Genomic DNA, 18287 nt, shown 5'->3' with positions numbered 1-18287 from the left:
ACCTATATTTTTTCCCTCTGAACCATTTGAGGGTAAGTTACGTGTACCACAGCCCTTTATCCACAAATACACCAGTTTCAGTGAGTATTTGCTAAGAATGGGAATACTCTCTTACGTAACCACGGGATAGCCTGCAACTTCACACATCTACATTGACACAACATTTACAAGTATTTAATTTACCGTCCATACTCCAGTTTTGTCAGTTGATCTAATAATGTCCTTTATAGCACTTTTCTTCCTCCAGTTCAGGAGCAAATCTAGGCTAGGTACTACATTCATTTGACATTTCTCCCTCTCCTCATTTAATCTCTAATGTTTCCACAGACTTTGTCTTTTATCATATTGACATTTTTTAAGAATACAGTCCCCCACCCTTAAAAAAATTAAAATGTTCCTCCCTGTCTGATGTTTCTTGTAACTAGATTAAAGTTATACACTCTCAGCTGAACCCTGGGTTAGGGGTGGTGCGCCCTTTGCAAGGTACCATGTCAGGAGATACACAGTGTCTACTTTTTCTCACTGGTGCTGTTAATTTTGATCACCTGGTAAAGTGTTGCCCAGTTTCTTCACTGGGTAATTACTCTTTCTTTTTCTCCCTGGCAACTAATAAGCAGTCTGAGGGGCTGACAAGACCACTGGAATATATTGCTCCACATCAAAATTTCCCCCCAAGGTTTAGTGTGTGTTGATGATTTCTGGCTGATCCAATCTTTACCATGACGATTGCAAAATGATTTTCCAACTCCAGCACTCTCTCTATATTTACCAGTCTGCCCTTGAAATTTTTCACAAGCAAGAGCCCTCCCTTCTCTCCCATGTATTTATTTATCTACTTATTATTGGTATGAGCTCATGAATTTCCTTTTCTTTCAGTAATTTGTAATTTGTTACCATACTTATTTGGGTGCTCAAACTGTCTCAGATGTGGCCAATAGGAGCTTCTTCAAGGTGACTCCTATGTCCTTGTGACATGTCCCCATCATCTTTGTGAACACTTCCTTACTCCCAGGCTTATCTTATACCTACCCTGCCCCATCCCTGGAACTAGTCATTTCTCCAAATAAGGGTGCCTTTTCATGGGGACTGGTATTAGAGACCAAGATTAAGGTGCAGGGTATGCTTATTGCTAGTGGGGTGTCTCTGCTTCTTAGCCCTCTTAGCAGACAAAGCTAGGAAATATATGCATGTATGTATACATATGCAAACACATAACAAAAATACACATACTCACATATGTATACATATATACGGTGTACATATAAACATGTACATATACCTACATATATATGATTTCAAAATTATGAATTCACACTGATATCTTAAATTTAAATCCATACCCCACAGTGTTCCCCCATTCCATATTTGTATGGCTCCTTTTCCACAGTGAGACCCCTGGCTCCCAACAACAAGTCCAGCCACTTTGGAAAAATGTTTGGCAGTGCCTACTGCAACTAAGCATACATATGCCTTTAACACAGCAATTCTACTTCTGGGTATATTCCCAACAGAAATGAGAACTTATGTCCACCAAAAACATACAAGAATGTTTTATAGCAGCTTTACCCAAAGGAGCCAAAAACTGGAAACACCCAAAAGTCAATCAACAATAGAAAAGTAAATCGTGGCATATTTACATGATACTAAATTGCTATGAAAAAGAATGAACTACTGATAAATGCAACAAAGTGGGTGAGTCTCATGGGCATCAAGTTAAGTAAAATATGTCCAATGCAAAAGGATATGTATGTTATTATTCCATTTATATGAAATTCAAAAACAGGGAAACTGTGGCTCTAGACAGCAGAGTAGTGGCAACATTCGAGACTTGTGAGGATGAGGTAAGGACTCTGAGGGGACCAGAAGGAGCCTTGTGGGGGGCTGGAATGTTCTGTGTTTTTTCCAGGTAGTAGTAACACAGGCGTAATACAAATATAAAAAAATCATCAAGCTATAAACTTATCATTTAAATACTTTACTATATGTGAGTTATATCCTATTTTTTTATTTAATACATCTATAAATTGGGCTGCCAATGCAATTAACTCAACTGAAATGACTTAATCGGACCAAATTCACATGTGTTCAGGAAATGACAACTCTATCAGAACTTAATCATCTGCCTGACAACTACTGCTTTTCTGTTGTAATACACATCCAGTGTCAGTAATGGGAAAATGGGAAAAAAACTGTGCATGGAGGGTCTAATAACTATTGTAGTTCTAAAATAGTGATGAGTTATTTAACAATATTTCATAATATCTGTTAACATCCATAATGTCTTGTGAATAGATAAGTGATTTCTATTGGTGACAACGCCACAGTACTGCTAATACTGTTTTGCTTTGTTGCCTACATTTATAATAGAAGGAATGCTAAGTTTCACTTGGAAGCTAGTGAAAATAAAGATGTCATTGACAGACCCCTCCATGGTGGTAATATGAAGTGAATAGTTGTGTTCCATTTTCAGGGTATCTAGATTAGCTAAAATATTCTGAGACTCACTTGGGATCATGCCCATATGTGGGCTTCTGTGGAAGCTCAGAGACCAGACCAAAAATGGCATGACTACAAACCTTCAGCTACATCATGGCAGTGGCCAGTGACGTCTGACCCCTTCACCCTTAAGTTTGTTGTGCCGCTTCCCTAATAGCTTCTAAGAATGGATGAAACATTAAGAAGCTTGGTATTTTGTTAATAGGAGGAACTTAAGCTTCATTTCCAAGGGAAGAAACAGACATCTAGATCACAGCAATCTGTTTGCTGTAAGGAAATCACCTTCTTTATTTGATTGTGGAAGCCAGTGTTTGGGTCATCAACAGTGGGCATTAAGATGGTGGGATAAGGCTTCCCTGGTGGCGCAGTGGTTAAGAATCTGCCTGCCAGTGGAGGGGACACGGGTTCGAGCCCTAGTCCGGGAAGATCCCATATGCCACGGAGCAACTAAGCCCATGCATCACAACTACTGAAGCCCACGCGCCTAGAGCCCGTGCTCCGCAACAAGAGAAGCCACCACAATGAGAAGCCCGCGCACCGCAAGGAAGAGTAACCCCCGCTCACTGCAACTACAGAAAGCCCCCCACGTGCAGCAACAAAGACCCAATGCAGCCAAAAATAAATAAATAAAAATAAAATAAGATGGTGGGATAAGGTATATGAAAAGCAGGGCTTGGACATATTAGCAATTCCTATATGAACCTTGGAGAAAGGCATTATTGGTGCAGATAGTTTAGGCCAAATATATATGCTCAGCGTTGACAACTAAAACTGGAATAAAACCCAAATGTCTAACAAGAATGGAGATTTCCTCTCATTGACATAGTTGTGAAGTTGCCTTTCAAATAGGCTTTGCCAAAGCTTGACCTTCAGTGAACACACTCATTAGCAAGAACCATGAATCACCTGCACCTTTTTGTGGACTAGTTCTGGACACCATTAATAGCTCTGGAGCTGCTTACAGGCACAGAAATTGTAGATGCAGCTGTTTTCAATATACAAGGCCAGGCCAGATGGGGGCTGGTTTTGGAGCTATTTCAGAAGCTAACCCGTGGGCATATGGAATCAGGACCATGTTTACTAAAAATCTGATGTGGCTTTTTTTTTTCAATGCTTTGCTATTATATGATTAAAGATTCATCTAAACCTTTAGAGGGAATGTACAGGTAACAGTAGTGGATGGTAAAAAGATTCAGGATCCCAATGTTTTATTTCCTGGGGGGCCTTTGATGCTCTCCCCCATACAGTACTTCAAATGTTCTTTAATGGACTTTTTGGTTTCCAGATAATAACCTCTTCTACAAGACTGCCATTAAAAGCAATAAAATCTTAGCCAGAACCTACCTTAATTCTGAGCTCTTGATGCTCTGAATGGTCTTTTAAGGAGAAGCTGTAAAAAAAGGGAAAATCTTTATATCCCTTAGTAGTATTTCTGTAGTACCTTGTCCTTTATATTAATTAAAAATTTTAAGCTTTAAAGAAAGTAAGAAAGTAATATATGCATATGGTAAAAAATAATTTTAATGGTAGTAAAAAGATATAAAATGGGAAATAAATGTCTCCCTTCTAATCTCCCATCCCAACCTAAACCACAGCTCCTGTCCCCAAATGTTAACAGTTTTAGAACCATCTTTCCCTGAAACGTTTTCTGTGTGTGTCTACATGTTTTATGTATATATGTTTTTATTTAAAAGCATATCACAGGGACTTCCCTGGCGGTCCAGTGGTTAAGACCCTTCCACTGCAGGGGGCGTGGGTTCGATCCCTGATCAGGGAACTAAGATCCCGCATGCCCACTGTGCGGCCAAAATGAAAAAAAAAAAGTATTCAAGTAAGAAAAACAAAAAAAAATTTTAATGTATCACAGAGTTCTTTTCATACCCACGTACACAGACCTGCCTCATCATTTTTAGGGTCACGTGATATTCCACTGCATGATTATCCAGGGTGACAATTTACTTAAGCAATCCTCTACTAATGGATATTTAGGTTGGTCTTAGTTTTTCTCAAGTTAAAACTGTCTGCAGAGAATATCCTTATTAAAAACACTTTTGTGTACTTAGAAGGACAGCCCTCAAGTAGTTTCCTAGAAGTACAATGCTCAGGTCAAGAGGATGGGCATTTAAACATCCTCTTGACCTGAGAACAGATTGTAACCAAACTGCCCTCCAAGGTTGAATTGGTTTACATTCCCACCAACAATGTCATGGGTGCTTGCTTGTTCACACACATGTCAGTTCTGGCAGTATTAAATTTTTTAAACATTTACTGATCTGGTGGGTCAAGAATATTTCATTGTGGTTTTGACTTGCATTTCTTAAATTATAAGTAAGGTAGAGCATCTTTTCATTTGCTTATGGAATTTGTATTTGGTTTTCTGTGCATTGCCTATTTATCATTCTTTGCCTGTCTTTCTTTTGAGCTGTTGCCTTTTTCTACTAGATATTTTTGCATTCAGTAACTATTAAGTTCCTACTACATGGTGAGCAGTATGCTGGGCTCACCACTGTTGGTGAGGAAACACCACTGTCTTTGCCCTTTGGGAGCTTACAGTACTGGGACACAAACATTAACCAAGTCATGCTCTGAATGGGTGTATGTACAGACTGAGTTAAGTGCCTTGAAGGAAAGGCTCTTGCATCTCTTAGAGCATGTGAGAAGAGAGAGACCTGGACTGAGGGTAGGAGAAAATTACCTGAAGGAGCTGACATCTAAAGAACAAGTAGGATTTGTGGGTAGGGAAAGCATTTCTGGAAGAAGGAACAGCATTTTGGAGGGAATGTGATGTATCAGATGAGCTAAAAGAAGGCCAGGGATCAGAGCACAGAGAGAAGAATAACAGTGACACAAGATGAGGCTGGACTACATTACCTGGGCCCTGACCCCATTGATGATTGAGGGGTTCTTCTCCTAGAGAAATAGAAAGTATTGAAGGATTTTGAGCCACAGTTGGTTATCACATCTGCATTCTGAAAAGATCACTCTGGCTGAAAAGAAGGTAAACAGGAAGACCAGTCAGAAGGTTTTTGAGTTAGTCCATATGAAATCTGATGGTACCTTGGCCCTGGATTATGGCAGTGGACATGAAGAGAAGTAGATGAGTTCAAGAAACATGGAGAAGGGCTTCCCTGGTGGCGCAGTGGTTGAGAGTCGGCCTGCCGATGCAGGGGACGCGGGTTCGTGCCCCGGTCCAGGAAGATCCCACATGCTGTGGAGCGGCTGGGCCCGTGAGCCATGGCCACTGAGCCTGCGCATCCGGAGCCTGTGCTCCGCAACGGGAGAGGCCACAACAGTGAGAGGCCCGCATACTGCAAAAAAAAAAAAAAAAAGAAATATGGAGAAGGTCAAAATTTGATGATGGATTGGATATAAGGGATAAGGAAGGGAGGAAGTGTCCAGGATGATTCCTAGGTTCTTAATTAGATGGATGGTGGTACCATTTACTGAAATAAGAACCACCATATGGGACTTCCGGGTAAGATGGCGGAAGAGTAAGACACGGAGATCACCTTCCTCCCCACAGATACACCAGAAATACAGCTACACGTGGAACAACTCCTACAGAACACCTACTGAACGCTGGCAGAAGACCCCAGACCTCCCAAAAGGCAAGAAACTCCCCACATACCTGGGTAGGGCAAAGCAGAGAGATTCCCGCACAGAGGAGCGGTGCCGAGCGGCACTCACCAGCCCGAGAGGATTGTCTGCTCCCCCGCCGGGGCGGGCGGCGCTGGAGCTGAGGCTCGGGCTTCGGTCAGAGCGCAGGGAGAGGACTGGGGCTGGCGGCGAGAACTCAGCCTGAAGGGGGCTAATGTGCCACAGCTAGCCGGGAGGGAGTCCGGGAAAACTCTGGAGCTGCCGAAGAGGCAGGAGACTTTTTCTTCCCTCTTGGTTTCCTGGTGCGCGAGGAGAGGGGATTAAGAGCGCCGCGTAAAGGAGCTCCAGAGACGGGCGCGAGTCCCGGCTGAAAGCGCGGAGCCCAGAGACGGGCGTGGGACGCTGGGGCTGCTGCTGCCGCCGCCAAGAAGCCTGTGTGCGAGCGCAGGTCACTGTCCACACCGCCCTTCCGGGAGCCTGTGCAGCCTGCCACTGCCGGGGTCCCGGGATCCAGGGGCGGCTTCCCTGGGAGAACGCACGGCGCGCCTCGGGCTGGTGCAACGTCACGCCGACCTCTGCCGCTGCAGGCTCGCCCCGCACTCCGTGCCCCTCCCTCCCGCCCGGCCTGAGTGAGCCAGAGTCCCCGAAGAGGCTGCTCCTTTAACCCTGTCCTGTCTGAGCGAAGAACAGACGCCCTCCGGCGACCTACACGCAGAGGCGGGGCCAAATCCAAAGCTGAGACCCAGGAGCTGTGAGAACAAAGAAGAGAAAGGGAAACCTCTGCCAGCAGCCTCAGAAGCAGCGGATTAAAGCTCCACAATCAACTTCATGTACCCTTTATCTGTGGAATACATGAATAGACAACAAATCATCCCAAATTGAGGAGCCAGGAGTCAGTGCTGTGCCTCTGAGGTGGGAGAGCCAACTTCAGGACACTGGTCCACAAGAGACCTCCCAGCTCCACACAATATCAAACGGCGAAAATCTTCCAGAGATCTCCATCTCAACAGCAGCACCCAGCTTCACTCAACGACCAGCAACCTACAGTGCTGGACACCCTATGCCAAACAACTAGCAAGACAGGAACACAACGCCACCCATTAGCAGAGAGGCTGCCTCAACTCATAAAAAGTCCGCAGACACCCCAAAACACACCACCAGACGTGGACCTGCCCACCAGAAAGACAAGATCCAGCCTCATCCACCAGAACACAGGCAGTAGTCCCCTCCACCAAGAAGCCTACACAACCCACTAAACCAACCTTAGCCACTGGGGACAGACACCAAAAACAACGGGAACTACGAACCTGCAGCCTGCAAAAAGGAGACCCCAAACACAGTAACATAAGCAAAATGAGAAGACAGAAAAACACACAGCAGGAGAAGGAGCAAGATAAAAACCCACCAGACCTAACAAATGAAGAGGTAATAGGCAGTCTATCTGAAAAAGAATTCAGAATAATGATGGTAAAGATGATCCAAAATCTTGGAAATAGAATAGACAAAATGCAAGAAACAGTTAACAAGGACCTAGAAGAACTAAAGACGAATCAAGCATCGATTAAAAACACAATAAATGAAATAAAAAATACTCTAGATGGGATCAATAGCAGAATAACTGAGGCAGAAGAACGGATAAGTGAGGTGGAAGATAAAATAGTGGAAATAACAGCTGCACAGCAAAATAAAGAAAAAAGAATGAAAAGAACAGAGGACAGTCTCAGAGACCTCTGGGACAACATTAAACGCACCAACATTCGAATTATAGGGGTTCCAGAAGAAGAAGAGAAAAAGAAAGGGACTGAGAAAATATTTGAAGAGATTATAGTTGAAAACTTCCCTAATATGGGAAAGGAAATAGTTAATCAAGTCCAGGAGGCACAGAGAGTCCCATACAGAATAAATCCAAGGAGAAATACACCAAGACACATATTAATCAAACTGTCAAAAATTAAACACAAAGAAATCCTATTAAAAGCAGCAAGGCAAAAACAACAAATAACACACAAGGGAATCCCCATCAGGATAACAGCTGATCTCTCAGCAGAAACTCTACAAGCCAGAAGGGAGTGGCAGGACATACTTAAAGTGATGAAGGAGAAAAACCTGCAACCAAGATTACTCTACCCAGCAAGGATCTCATTCAGATTTGATGGAGAAATTAAAACCTTTACAGACAAGCAAAAGCTGAGAGAGTTCAGCACCACCAAACCAGCTTTACAACAAATGCTAAAGGAACTTCTCTAGGCAAGAAACACAACAGAAGGAAAAGAACTACAATAACGAACCCAAAACAATTAAGAAAATGGGAATAGGAACATACATATCAATAATTACCTTAAATGTAAATGGACTAAATGCTCCCACCAAAAGACACAGACTGGCTGAATGGATACAAAAACAAGACCCATATATATGCTGTCTACAAGAGACCCACTTCAGGCCTAGAGACACATACAGACTGAAAGTAAGGGGATGGAAAAAGATATTCCATGCAAATGGAAACCAAAAGAAAGCTGGAGTAGCAATTCTCATATCAGACAAAATAGACTTTAAAATAAAGACTACTAGAAGAGACAAAGAAGGACACTACATAATGATCAAGGGATCAATCCAAGAAGAAGATATAACAATTGTAAATATTTATGCACCAAACATAGGAGCACCTCAATACATAAGGGAAATATTAACAGCCATAAAAGGAGAAATCGACAGTAACACAATCATAGTAGGGGACTTTAACACCCCACTTTCACCAATGGACAGGTCATCCAAAATGAAAATAAATAAGGAAACACAAGCTTTAAATGATACATTAAACAAGATGGACTTAATTGATATTTATAGGACATTCCATCCAAAAACAACAGAATACACATTTTTCTCAAGTGCTCATGGAACATTCTCCAGGATAGATCATATCTTGGGTCACAAATCAAGCCTTGGTAAATTTAATAAAATTGAAATTGTATCAAGTATCTTTTCCGACCACAATGCTATGAGACTAGATATCAATTACAGGAAAAGAGCTGTAAAACATACAAACACATGGAGGCTAAACAATACACTACTTAATAACGAAGTGATCACTGAAGAAATCAAAGAGGAAATTAAAAAATACCTAGAAACAAATGACAATGGAGACACGACGACCCAAAACCTATGGGATGCAGCAAAAGCAGTTCTAAGAGGGAAGTTTATGGCAATACAATCCCACCTTAAGAAACAGGAAATATCTCGAATAAACAACCTAACCTTGCACCTAAAGCAATTAGAGAAAGAAGAACAAAAACATCCCAAAGTTAGCAGAAGGAAAGAAATCATAAAAATCAGATCAGAAATAAATGAAAAAGAAATGAAGGAAACGATAGCAAAGATCAATAAAACTAAAAGCTGGTTCTTTGAGAAGATAAACAAAATTGATAAACCATTAGCCAGACTCATCCAGAAAAAAAGGGAGAAGACTCAAATCAATAGAATTAGAAATGAAAAAGGAGAAGTAACAACTGACACTGCAGAAATACAAAAGATCATGAGAGATTACTATAAGCAACTCTATGCCAATAAAATGGACAACCTGGAAGAAATGGACAAATTCTTAGAAATGCACAACCTGCCAAGACTGAATCAGGAAGAAATAGAAAATATGAACAGACCAATCACAAGCACTGAAATTGAAACTGTGATTAAAAATCTTCCAACAAACAAAAGCCCAGGACCAGATGGCTTCACAGGCGAATTCTATCAAGCATTTAGAGAAGAGTTAACACCTATCCTTCTCAAACTCTTCCAAAATATAGCAGAGGGAGGAACACTCCCAAACTCATTCTACGAGGCCACCATCACCTTGATACCAAAACCAGACAAGGATGTCACAAAGAAAGAAAACTACAGGCCAATATCACTGATGAACATAGATGCAAAAATCCTCAACAAAATACTAGCAAACAGAATCCAACAGCACATTAAAAGGATCATACACCATGATCAAGTGGGGTTTATTCCAGGAATGCAAGGATTCTTCAATATACGCAAATCAATCAACGTGATACACCATATTAACAAACTGAAGGAGAACAACCATATGATCATCTCAATAGATGCAGAGAAAGCTTTTGACAAAATTCAACACCCATTTATGATAAAAACCCTGCAGAAAGTAGGCATAGAGGGAACTTTCCTCAACATAATAAAGGCCATATATGACAAACCCACAGCCAGCATCGTCCTCAATGGTGAAAAACTGAAACCATTTCCACTAAGATCAGGAACAAGACAAGGTTGCCCACTCTCACCACTCTTACTCAACCTAGTTTTGGAAGTTTTAGCCACAGCAATCAGAGAAGAAAAGGAAATAAAAGGAATCCAAATGGGAAAAGAAGAAGTAAAGCTGTCACTGTTTGCAGATGACATGATACTATACATAGAGAATCCTAAAGATGCTACCAGAAAACTACTAGAGCTAATCAATGAATTTGGTAAAGTTGCAGGATACAAAATTAATGCACAGAAATCTCTGGCATTCCTATATACTAATGATGAAAAATCTGAAAGTGAAATCAAGGAAACACTCCCATTTACCATTGCAACAAAAAGAATAAAATATCTAGGAATAAACCTACCTAAGGAGACAAAAGACCTGTATGCAGAAAATTATAAGACACTGATGAAAGAAATTAAAGATGATACAAATAGATGGAGAGATGTACCATGTTCTTGGATTGGAAGAATCAACATTGTGAAAATGACTCTACTACCCAAAGCAATCTACAGATTCAATGCAATCCCTATCAAACTACCACTGGCATTTTTCACAGAACTAGAACAAAAAATTTCACAATTTGTATGGAAACACAAAAGACCCCGAATAGCCAAAGCAATCTTAAGAACCAAAAACGGAGCTGGAGGAATCAGGCTCCCTGACTTCAGACTATACTACAAAGCTACAGTAATCAAGACAGTATGGTACTGGCACAAAAACAGAAAGATAGATCAATGGAACAGGATAGAAAGCCCAGAGATAAACCCACGGACATATGGTCACCTTATCTTTGATAAAGGAGGCAGGAATGTACAGTGGAGAAAGGACAGTCTCTTCAATAAGTGGTGCTGGGAAAACTGGACAGGGACATGTAAAAGTATGAGATTAGATCACTCCCTAACACCATACACAAAAATTAGCTCAAAATGGATTAAAGACCTAAATGTAAGGCCAGACACTATCAAACTCCTAGAGGAAAACATAGGCAGAACACTCTATGACATAAATCACAGCAAGATGCTTTTTGACCCACCTCCTAGAGAAATGGAAATAAAGACAAAAATAAACACATGGGACCTAATGAAACTTCAAAGCTTTTGCACAGCAAAGGAAACCATAAACAAGACCAAAAGACAACCCTCAGAATGGGAGAAAATATTTGCAAAGGAAGCAACTGACAAAGGATTAATCTCCAAAATTTATAAGCAGCTCATGCAGCTCAATAGCAAAAAAACAAACAACCCAATCCAAAAATGGGCAGAAGACCTAAATAGACATTTCTCCACAGAAGATATACAGACAGCCAACAAACACATGAAAGGATGCTCAACATCTTTACTCATCAGAGAAATGCAAATCAAAACTACAATGAGATAGCATCTCACACCAGTCAGAATGGCCATCATCAAAAAATCTAGAAACAATAAATGCTGGAGAGGGTGTGGAAAAAAGGGAACACTCTTGCACTGCTGGTGGGAATGTGAATTGGTACAGCCACTATGGAGAACGGTATGGAGGTTCCTTAAAAGACTACAAATAGAACTACCATATGACCCAGCAATCCCACTACTGGGCATATACCCTGAGAAAACCATAATTCAAAAAGAGTCATGTACCAAAATGTTCATTGCAGCTCTATTTACAATAGCCCAGAGATGGAAACAACCTAAGTGTCCATCATCCGATGAATGGATAAAGAAGATGTGGCACGTATATACAATGGAATATTACTCAGCCATAAAAAGAAATGAAATTGAGCTATTTGTAATGAGGTGGATGGACCTAGAGTCTGTCATACAGAGTGAAGTAAGTCAGAAAGAGAAAGACAAATACTGTATGCTGACACATATATATGGAATTTAAGAAAAAAATGTCATGAAGAACCTAGGGGTAAGACAGGAATAAAGACACAGACCTACTAGAGCATGGACTTGAGGATATGGGGAGGGGGAAGGGTAAGCTGTGACAAAGTGAAAGAGCGGCATGGACATATATACACTACCAAACGTAAGGTAGATAGCTAGTGGGAAGCAGCCGCATAGCACAGGGAGATCAGCTCGGTTCTTTGTGACCGCCTGGAGGGGTGGGATAGGGAGGGCGGGAGGGAGACGCAAAAGGGAGGGGATATGGGAACATATGTATATGTATAACTGATTAAATTTGTAAAATAAAATAAAAAATAAAAAATAAAAAATAAAAAAAAAAGAACAACAACAACAACAAAACAAAACAAAAAAAAAAAGAACCACCATATGATCCAGCAGTTCTACTCCTGGATATACATAAAAAAAAACCTAAAACACTAATTCAAAAAGATGTATGGACATAACAGCACTATTAACAATAGCCAAGATATGGAAGCAAACCAAGTGCCCATCAACACATGAATGGATAAAGAAGATGTGATTATATATATATATATATATATATATATATATATATATATTCCATTACATATATATATATACATAATATTACTCAGCCATAAAAAGAATGAAATTCTTCCATTTGCAGCAACATGAATGGAGTTAGAGAATATTATGCTTAGTGTAATACGTCAGACAGTGAAAAACACTATATGATATCAGTTATATGTGGAGTCTAAAAAAATAATAAAAATGAATGTATATGCAAAACAGAAATGGACTCAGAGACATAGAAAACAAACTAGAGGTTACCAAAGGGGAGAGGAAAGAGAGTATAATATGTAAAAATACTGAATCATTATGCCGTAAACCTGAAATTAATATAATATTGTAAATAAACTATACTTCAATTAAAAAAAGAAATACTGGAAGAGGTCAAGGATGAATTCAGGCTTACACAACACATCTGAGTGAAGCTGTCAAATAGCTAATTAGATATAAAAGTCTGGGACCAGGGAATTCCCTCGTGGTACAGTGGTTAGGACTCCGCACTCTCACTGCTGAGGGCCTGGGTTCAATCTCTGGTCAGGGAACTAAAATCCCATAAGCCTGGGACCAGAGGAGAAGTCTGGACTGGAGACATAAATATGGAAGTCACTGGAATATAGTAATTAAAGCCATGGGCAAAGATGCAATCACCCATGAAAGGAGTACAGCACCCAAATCAGCTCTACTCTGAAGCCTTAAGGAACACTAACATTTAATGGCCGAGTAGAGAAAGATGAGACAACAAAGAAAGAACAGGTGAGCAGCCCGAGAGCAGGAGGAAAACCAGCTGAGTGAGGGGTCCCAGAAACCAGTGAAAGAAGGTTTCAAATAGAATGGAGCAGCCAGGAGTGCCAAATGCTGCTGAGACATCTAATAAGAGGAAGGCTGGAAAATGCCCATTGGAATGGGCAACATGGAGGTCCTGGTGACGTTCATTTGAATTGTTTCAGTGAAATAATGGGGGCAGGAGTCAGACTGGAGATGACTGAGAAATGAATGGGAAGTGAAAACACATAGACACCGTGTGGACCACTCTCAAGAAGTGTGGTTTTGAGAGAAAACAGCCCCAAATCTATTCATCCTCAGTCTCTACTCTTGACCCTTCCTTGCCACTCAGTAAGCTGAAGTGATTTTCTAATTTGGTCTTTGATGTTCCACAGCTGTGGTCTCCCAGGAGCCATGGCAACAAGCCAGACAGGGATAGAGTCTGCAGGGGAGGCCACCTCAACCTTGGGGGCTCTTCCACCTCTCAGAGCAGCTTCTGACTCTGCAGGCCTGGGAAGGCCCATTGTAGAAAACGCTGCTGAAACTGGCTTTAAGAAACAAAGAGTCCTTATATTTTAGAGACACCCACTGAAAAATGTAAGGATAAATAGTGTCTGGGATTTACAAAGTGAAAAATGCTAAGCCAGGAGTTGATCATTTATTGAAGCTGGGTGATGGGATGGGTACATGGAGGTTTATTATACCATTCTCACTACTTTCGTGATGTCACAGGCCCACTGTTGACCATGCCACTTAAAATGGGATCTCCTTTAAATACAATTTGCCATTCGCTTGTGGGTTTCAAGGTACCAAATGTCTAAGGGAGTCAAGTCTGCTCTCAGATGCTGTCCTTTCTTCTCTCAATAACCCTAACACCTTGTTCCTTGCCCCTCTTCTCTGTTCTTACCTCCCTCCTGAGTCCGCTGTTATTGGACTCCAAATAGCAGTTCTGTCACTTGTTCATGAACTTGAACAACTTCCTTCTCAGACTTGAACCCTGTTCTGAAAGATGAGGATGCACATCCGCTTAACAATGTTGTGAAGATGAATTCTGACAGTGTATGTGGGAGTAGGTACATAGCTACATCCTCAAAAGTCCACAGAAGTCAGGTAATACAAATGAATGAAGATGACCAAGTAGGAGAAAGTCCTGTGACCCTTTTAGCCTGTCTTTAGCTTTGCCACTTTTAGTAGACATACCAGTAGGAAGAATTGTAAGAAATTTTCTATTCTATAAGGAAAATATTAATTCAGCATGATCATAAATGGAATAAATAATCTATATTCATAAATAAATGGGTAATAAACTGAGACTTAGCCTCAGTGTTGGGGAGCATTAGGGAGCGGTGGGGAGTAGGGCAAGCCAGAGCACCCAGGCCCCATCTAACAGAGGCAGTCCTCCTCAGCTCCATGACTGCTGCCATGAGAGAATGTGGAGCCAAGGTTAACATGTCTTCTTGTTTTACAAGAGAAGCTAGAACTCTAAAATTTTTATGTGAAATCTCCCAATTCTTAAATTTGGTTTCAATTATTTACAAAAAATGAACACTACAATGGCTAAACTAATTCCATTTGTGGGCCAAAAGCAGCTCATGAGCTGCCAGTGTGCAACCTCTCACCTAGATAATGGGATAGAACACAGTTTCCCTTCCCCGCTCCCTTATCTTCCAACTCTAACTTTCTCCTTTCTCTCATTTTCTACATTCTTCTCTCCTAACCACTCCCACCCTTCCTTTCTAGACTAAGTCCAAGTGGTAGAAGGGATTGAAGTGGGTTGAAGAAGTGATGAAGCCCAAAGGGCTGTGATCTAGATGCCTCATCCTGTTCTGGGGCCTAGGCCAGTGCCCTGCACATAATGGATCATAATGACAAACCTGATGAATGAATAAGCCAGCAAGTAGGGAGCAGTCAGTTTCTTGTGCACACCTAGGCTTACCTGAGGACTCTCATTTTTCTCAACAGCCTTGCGAAGTCGTTCTGGCCGCTCCATCATCAACGGGAACTGGGCAATTGACCGGCCTGGAAAATATGAAGGAGGAGGGACCATGTTCACATACAAGCGACCAAATGAGATTTCGAGCACTGCTGGAGAGTCCTTTTTGGCCGAAGGTCCCACTAATGAGATCTTGGATGTCTATGTGAGTTTGAACTCCTGCCTGGATTTTGTATCTTCTTGCTTCTCAGGACCACACTTAGAACAAATAAACAACAAATATTGCCCTTGCTCAATAAGACCATTTGAGCGGCACCTTTTGGGGTGCCCTTACATGCTTGGCATTCATCTTTGCCCCTCACCTCCGAATGTACCTAGCTCATAGAAACCTTAAACTCTCCCAGATGCTTATTACCCTCAGCGTTTATTGAGCCAGTAAAACCAATTTTACTTGTTGAACCAAATCAGAGGCAAAACATATCCTTTATTTCATGAGCATTGGCTCTCCTCCAGGCACTTTCCTCCTGTGCTAATTTGGCGTGTTTTCTTTTTATGGCAAAAGAAAGCAAATGCCTAAAGCAAGACAAGACCACTCACAGTTCCCAGCCCTCTTCAAATTCTATTAAAGCAAGTGAAGAAACAGGAACTCCAGAGTACTCCAGACGACACAATAAAGCTTGGAGGAACAATATAGAGATTTACTAGTCGTTCCCTGCTTCACAGAAGACAGAACTTTGATTTCTTTGACAAGAAACTAAAGTATTAAGTTGCCCCAGAGTTAAAAATGGTCCTTATTTTTTAAAAGAAACCACTAGAATCCAATCGTCTTAAAAAGATCAGGAAATAGGGCTTCCCTGGTGGCGCAGTGGTTGAGAGTCCGCCTGCCGATGCAGGGGACACGGGTTCGTGCCCCGATCCCAGAAGATCCCACATGCCGCGGAGCGGCTGGGCCCGCGAGCCATGGCCGCGGAGCCTGTGTGTCCGGAGCCTGTGCTCCGCAACGGGAGAGGCCACAGCAGTGAGAGGCCCGCGTACAGCAAAAAAAAAAAAAAAAGATCAGGAAATAAAAGGTGACCGGAAATAAAAGCTCAAAATCACGTTTTGATAAAAAAGAATGCGCTCACCCATAGATATATATTCTCTCACCATCTCCAAAGCCATGCTGGTCTACTTGATATTTGCCAAGTTCGAATTTTATAAATATTACTTGTCCATCTATACAGTTACATGTTCATTCCCTTTGGGCCTAGTGGCTCATGGACTAGAAACTACAAAGGAAGTCTTGTTATAGCTCATTCTGAATATTTTTTTATAGACTGTCCAGCTGGTGTTGGACTCCGGGTAAGTTTCGAATGGCATCAGGGGTAAAAACTCAGGTTGTTAAAGGCCCACTGTGGGTGGTCTGGGATGTGGTGGCCAGTAATAATTTCATAAATGGGACAAGGTTTGCACTGGCAGAATGTTCACACAGAAGAGGCACAGTAGCGGGGGAAAGGCTTTCCGGCCCCAGAATGACTGTTGGCTTGTGTGAAAAGAGAAGTGAGGGGATTAGGAGTAGACAGCAGGGACCTGAGGTCACACCACCATGTCCCTCGGGGGCTCTCTGCTCCCCACCATGGTTCCTGGATGTAGGGGGCCCAGGGGTTCTCATGTCCGCCTTCTGTTGGGTGATTTCTAGACAGGAGGCCACATATCACATGTAAGGAAGGGGTAAAGGCTGATGGTGTAACTGGAGGGAATAGACACCCTCAGGGACCAAACAGGACGCACCCATGCAGGAGTGACTCAGAGAATGCCTGTAGCTAACAGGACCTCAGAGATCAACTGGATTCTCACCTCCTGCTTCTCCAGATGAAGAGATCGAAAACCATGAGATTGAGGGACTTGCTCTAGGTGACCCAGCGGGTAAACAGGAGAACTCCTTCGTAAAGCAGTAGAGATAGAAATATCACAACGTGACCTGTCTCCTTGCCTGGCTCGTATTTTAACTGCAGATTTGCATTCCGAGGCTCCATTTAGCCCACCACCCTGCTTCCCTCCAGGAAAGCCATGAGCACAAAGGATTTTGTGCTCCAAAGCCAATAGGGAGGGATTTATTCTGCTGAGCCATGCTGGTTTGTTTTGTGTTCTTGTCCCAGACAATGTTTAATTGCTGACTTCCACAGCCCTATGCAGCTTTTGTCATGGGTCCCTGAGAGAATAGGACCCAAGGAAACTTATTGCCCTTATACCTGTTTTCCTCACCTCATCTCTCTGTGGTTCTGGAACTTTCCATGGATGAGACGGGATGGGACCCAGAGAGTCAATGAGGGAGAGGGTTGGGTCAGACCCTTCCTGAGCCAGCGTCCCGGGCCAGGTAGAGGACTTGGGAGGAACCTAGGGGATCTCGGGGCGACGCTGCCAGAGGTCTGGCCCTTCCTTACATGACTCTATCTCGCCACCTAGTGTTCAAACTTAAGTGTCTATTTTGGATATTTTGAGGGCCATGAGCAAAACCTAAGCAATGGTAGAAGATGGTTGGGAGCCGACAGAAAGGTTCCCTACCATTGCTCCCATCTTCCTGTTTAAAATTTATAAAATCTTGACTTTCAACCTAGTTTTCTTCTTATTCTCTCAAAGACTACGTTCTTCATTCTTCAAAAGCAGATAGCAAAAAGCCACCTGGAAATAGCTTTCGTTTAGTGGGTCACCAGTCCGCTAATATTATTAGATGTAAATCAGTCCACTCATTTATAGTTAGTGCCACTTACACCATTGAGCCCAAAGCCAGCAGGAAGGGGGCATGCATGTGTGCCAGTGCAGTGACATTGACCTTTGTGTT

At 42.0% G+C, this 18287-nt stretch overlaps 1 protein-coding gene across 2 annotated transcripts in view; it reads left to right on the top strand.

Moving 5' to 3' along the window:
• The window catches only part of THSD4 (thrombospondin type 1 domain containing 4), a 571330-nt gene that overhangs the window by 522830 nt on the left and 30213 nt on the right, over nt 1-18287 (top strand). For both annotated transcript variants that reach the window (XM_060097078.1, XM_060097079.1), the window contains one exon: nt 15496-15671. In XM_060097078.1, the coding sequence (XP_059953061.1) occupies nt 15496-15671 (176 nt within the window). The remainder of the gene's footprint in view (nt 1-15495; nt 15672-18287) is intronic.

Source organism: Mesoplodon densirostris, chromosome 4, assembly GCF_025265405.1.
Source record: "Mesoplodon densirostris isolate mMesDen1 chromosome 4, mMesDen1 primary haplotype, whole genome shotgun sequence".
Taxonomy (NCBI): Eukaryota; Metazoa; Chordata; class Mammalia; order Artiodactyla; family Ziphiidae; genus Mesoplodon; species Mesoplodon densirostris.
Note: the sequence above shows the minus strand (reverse complement) of the source record. Positions and strands in the feature narration are given on the sequence as shown.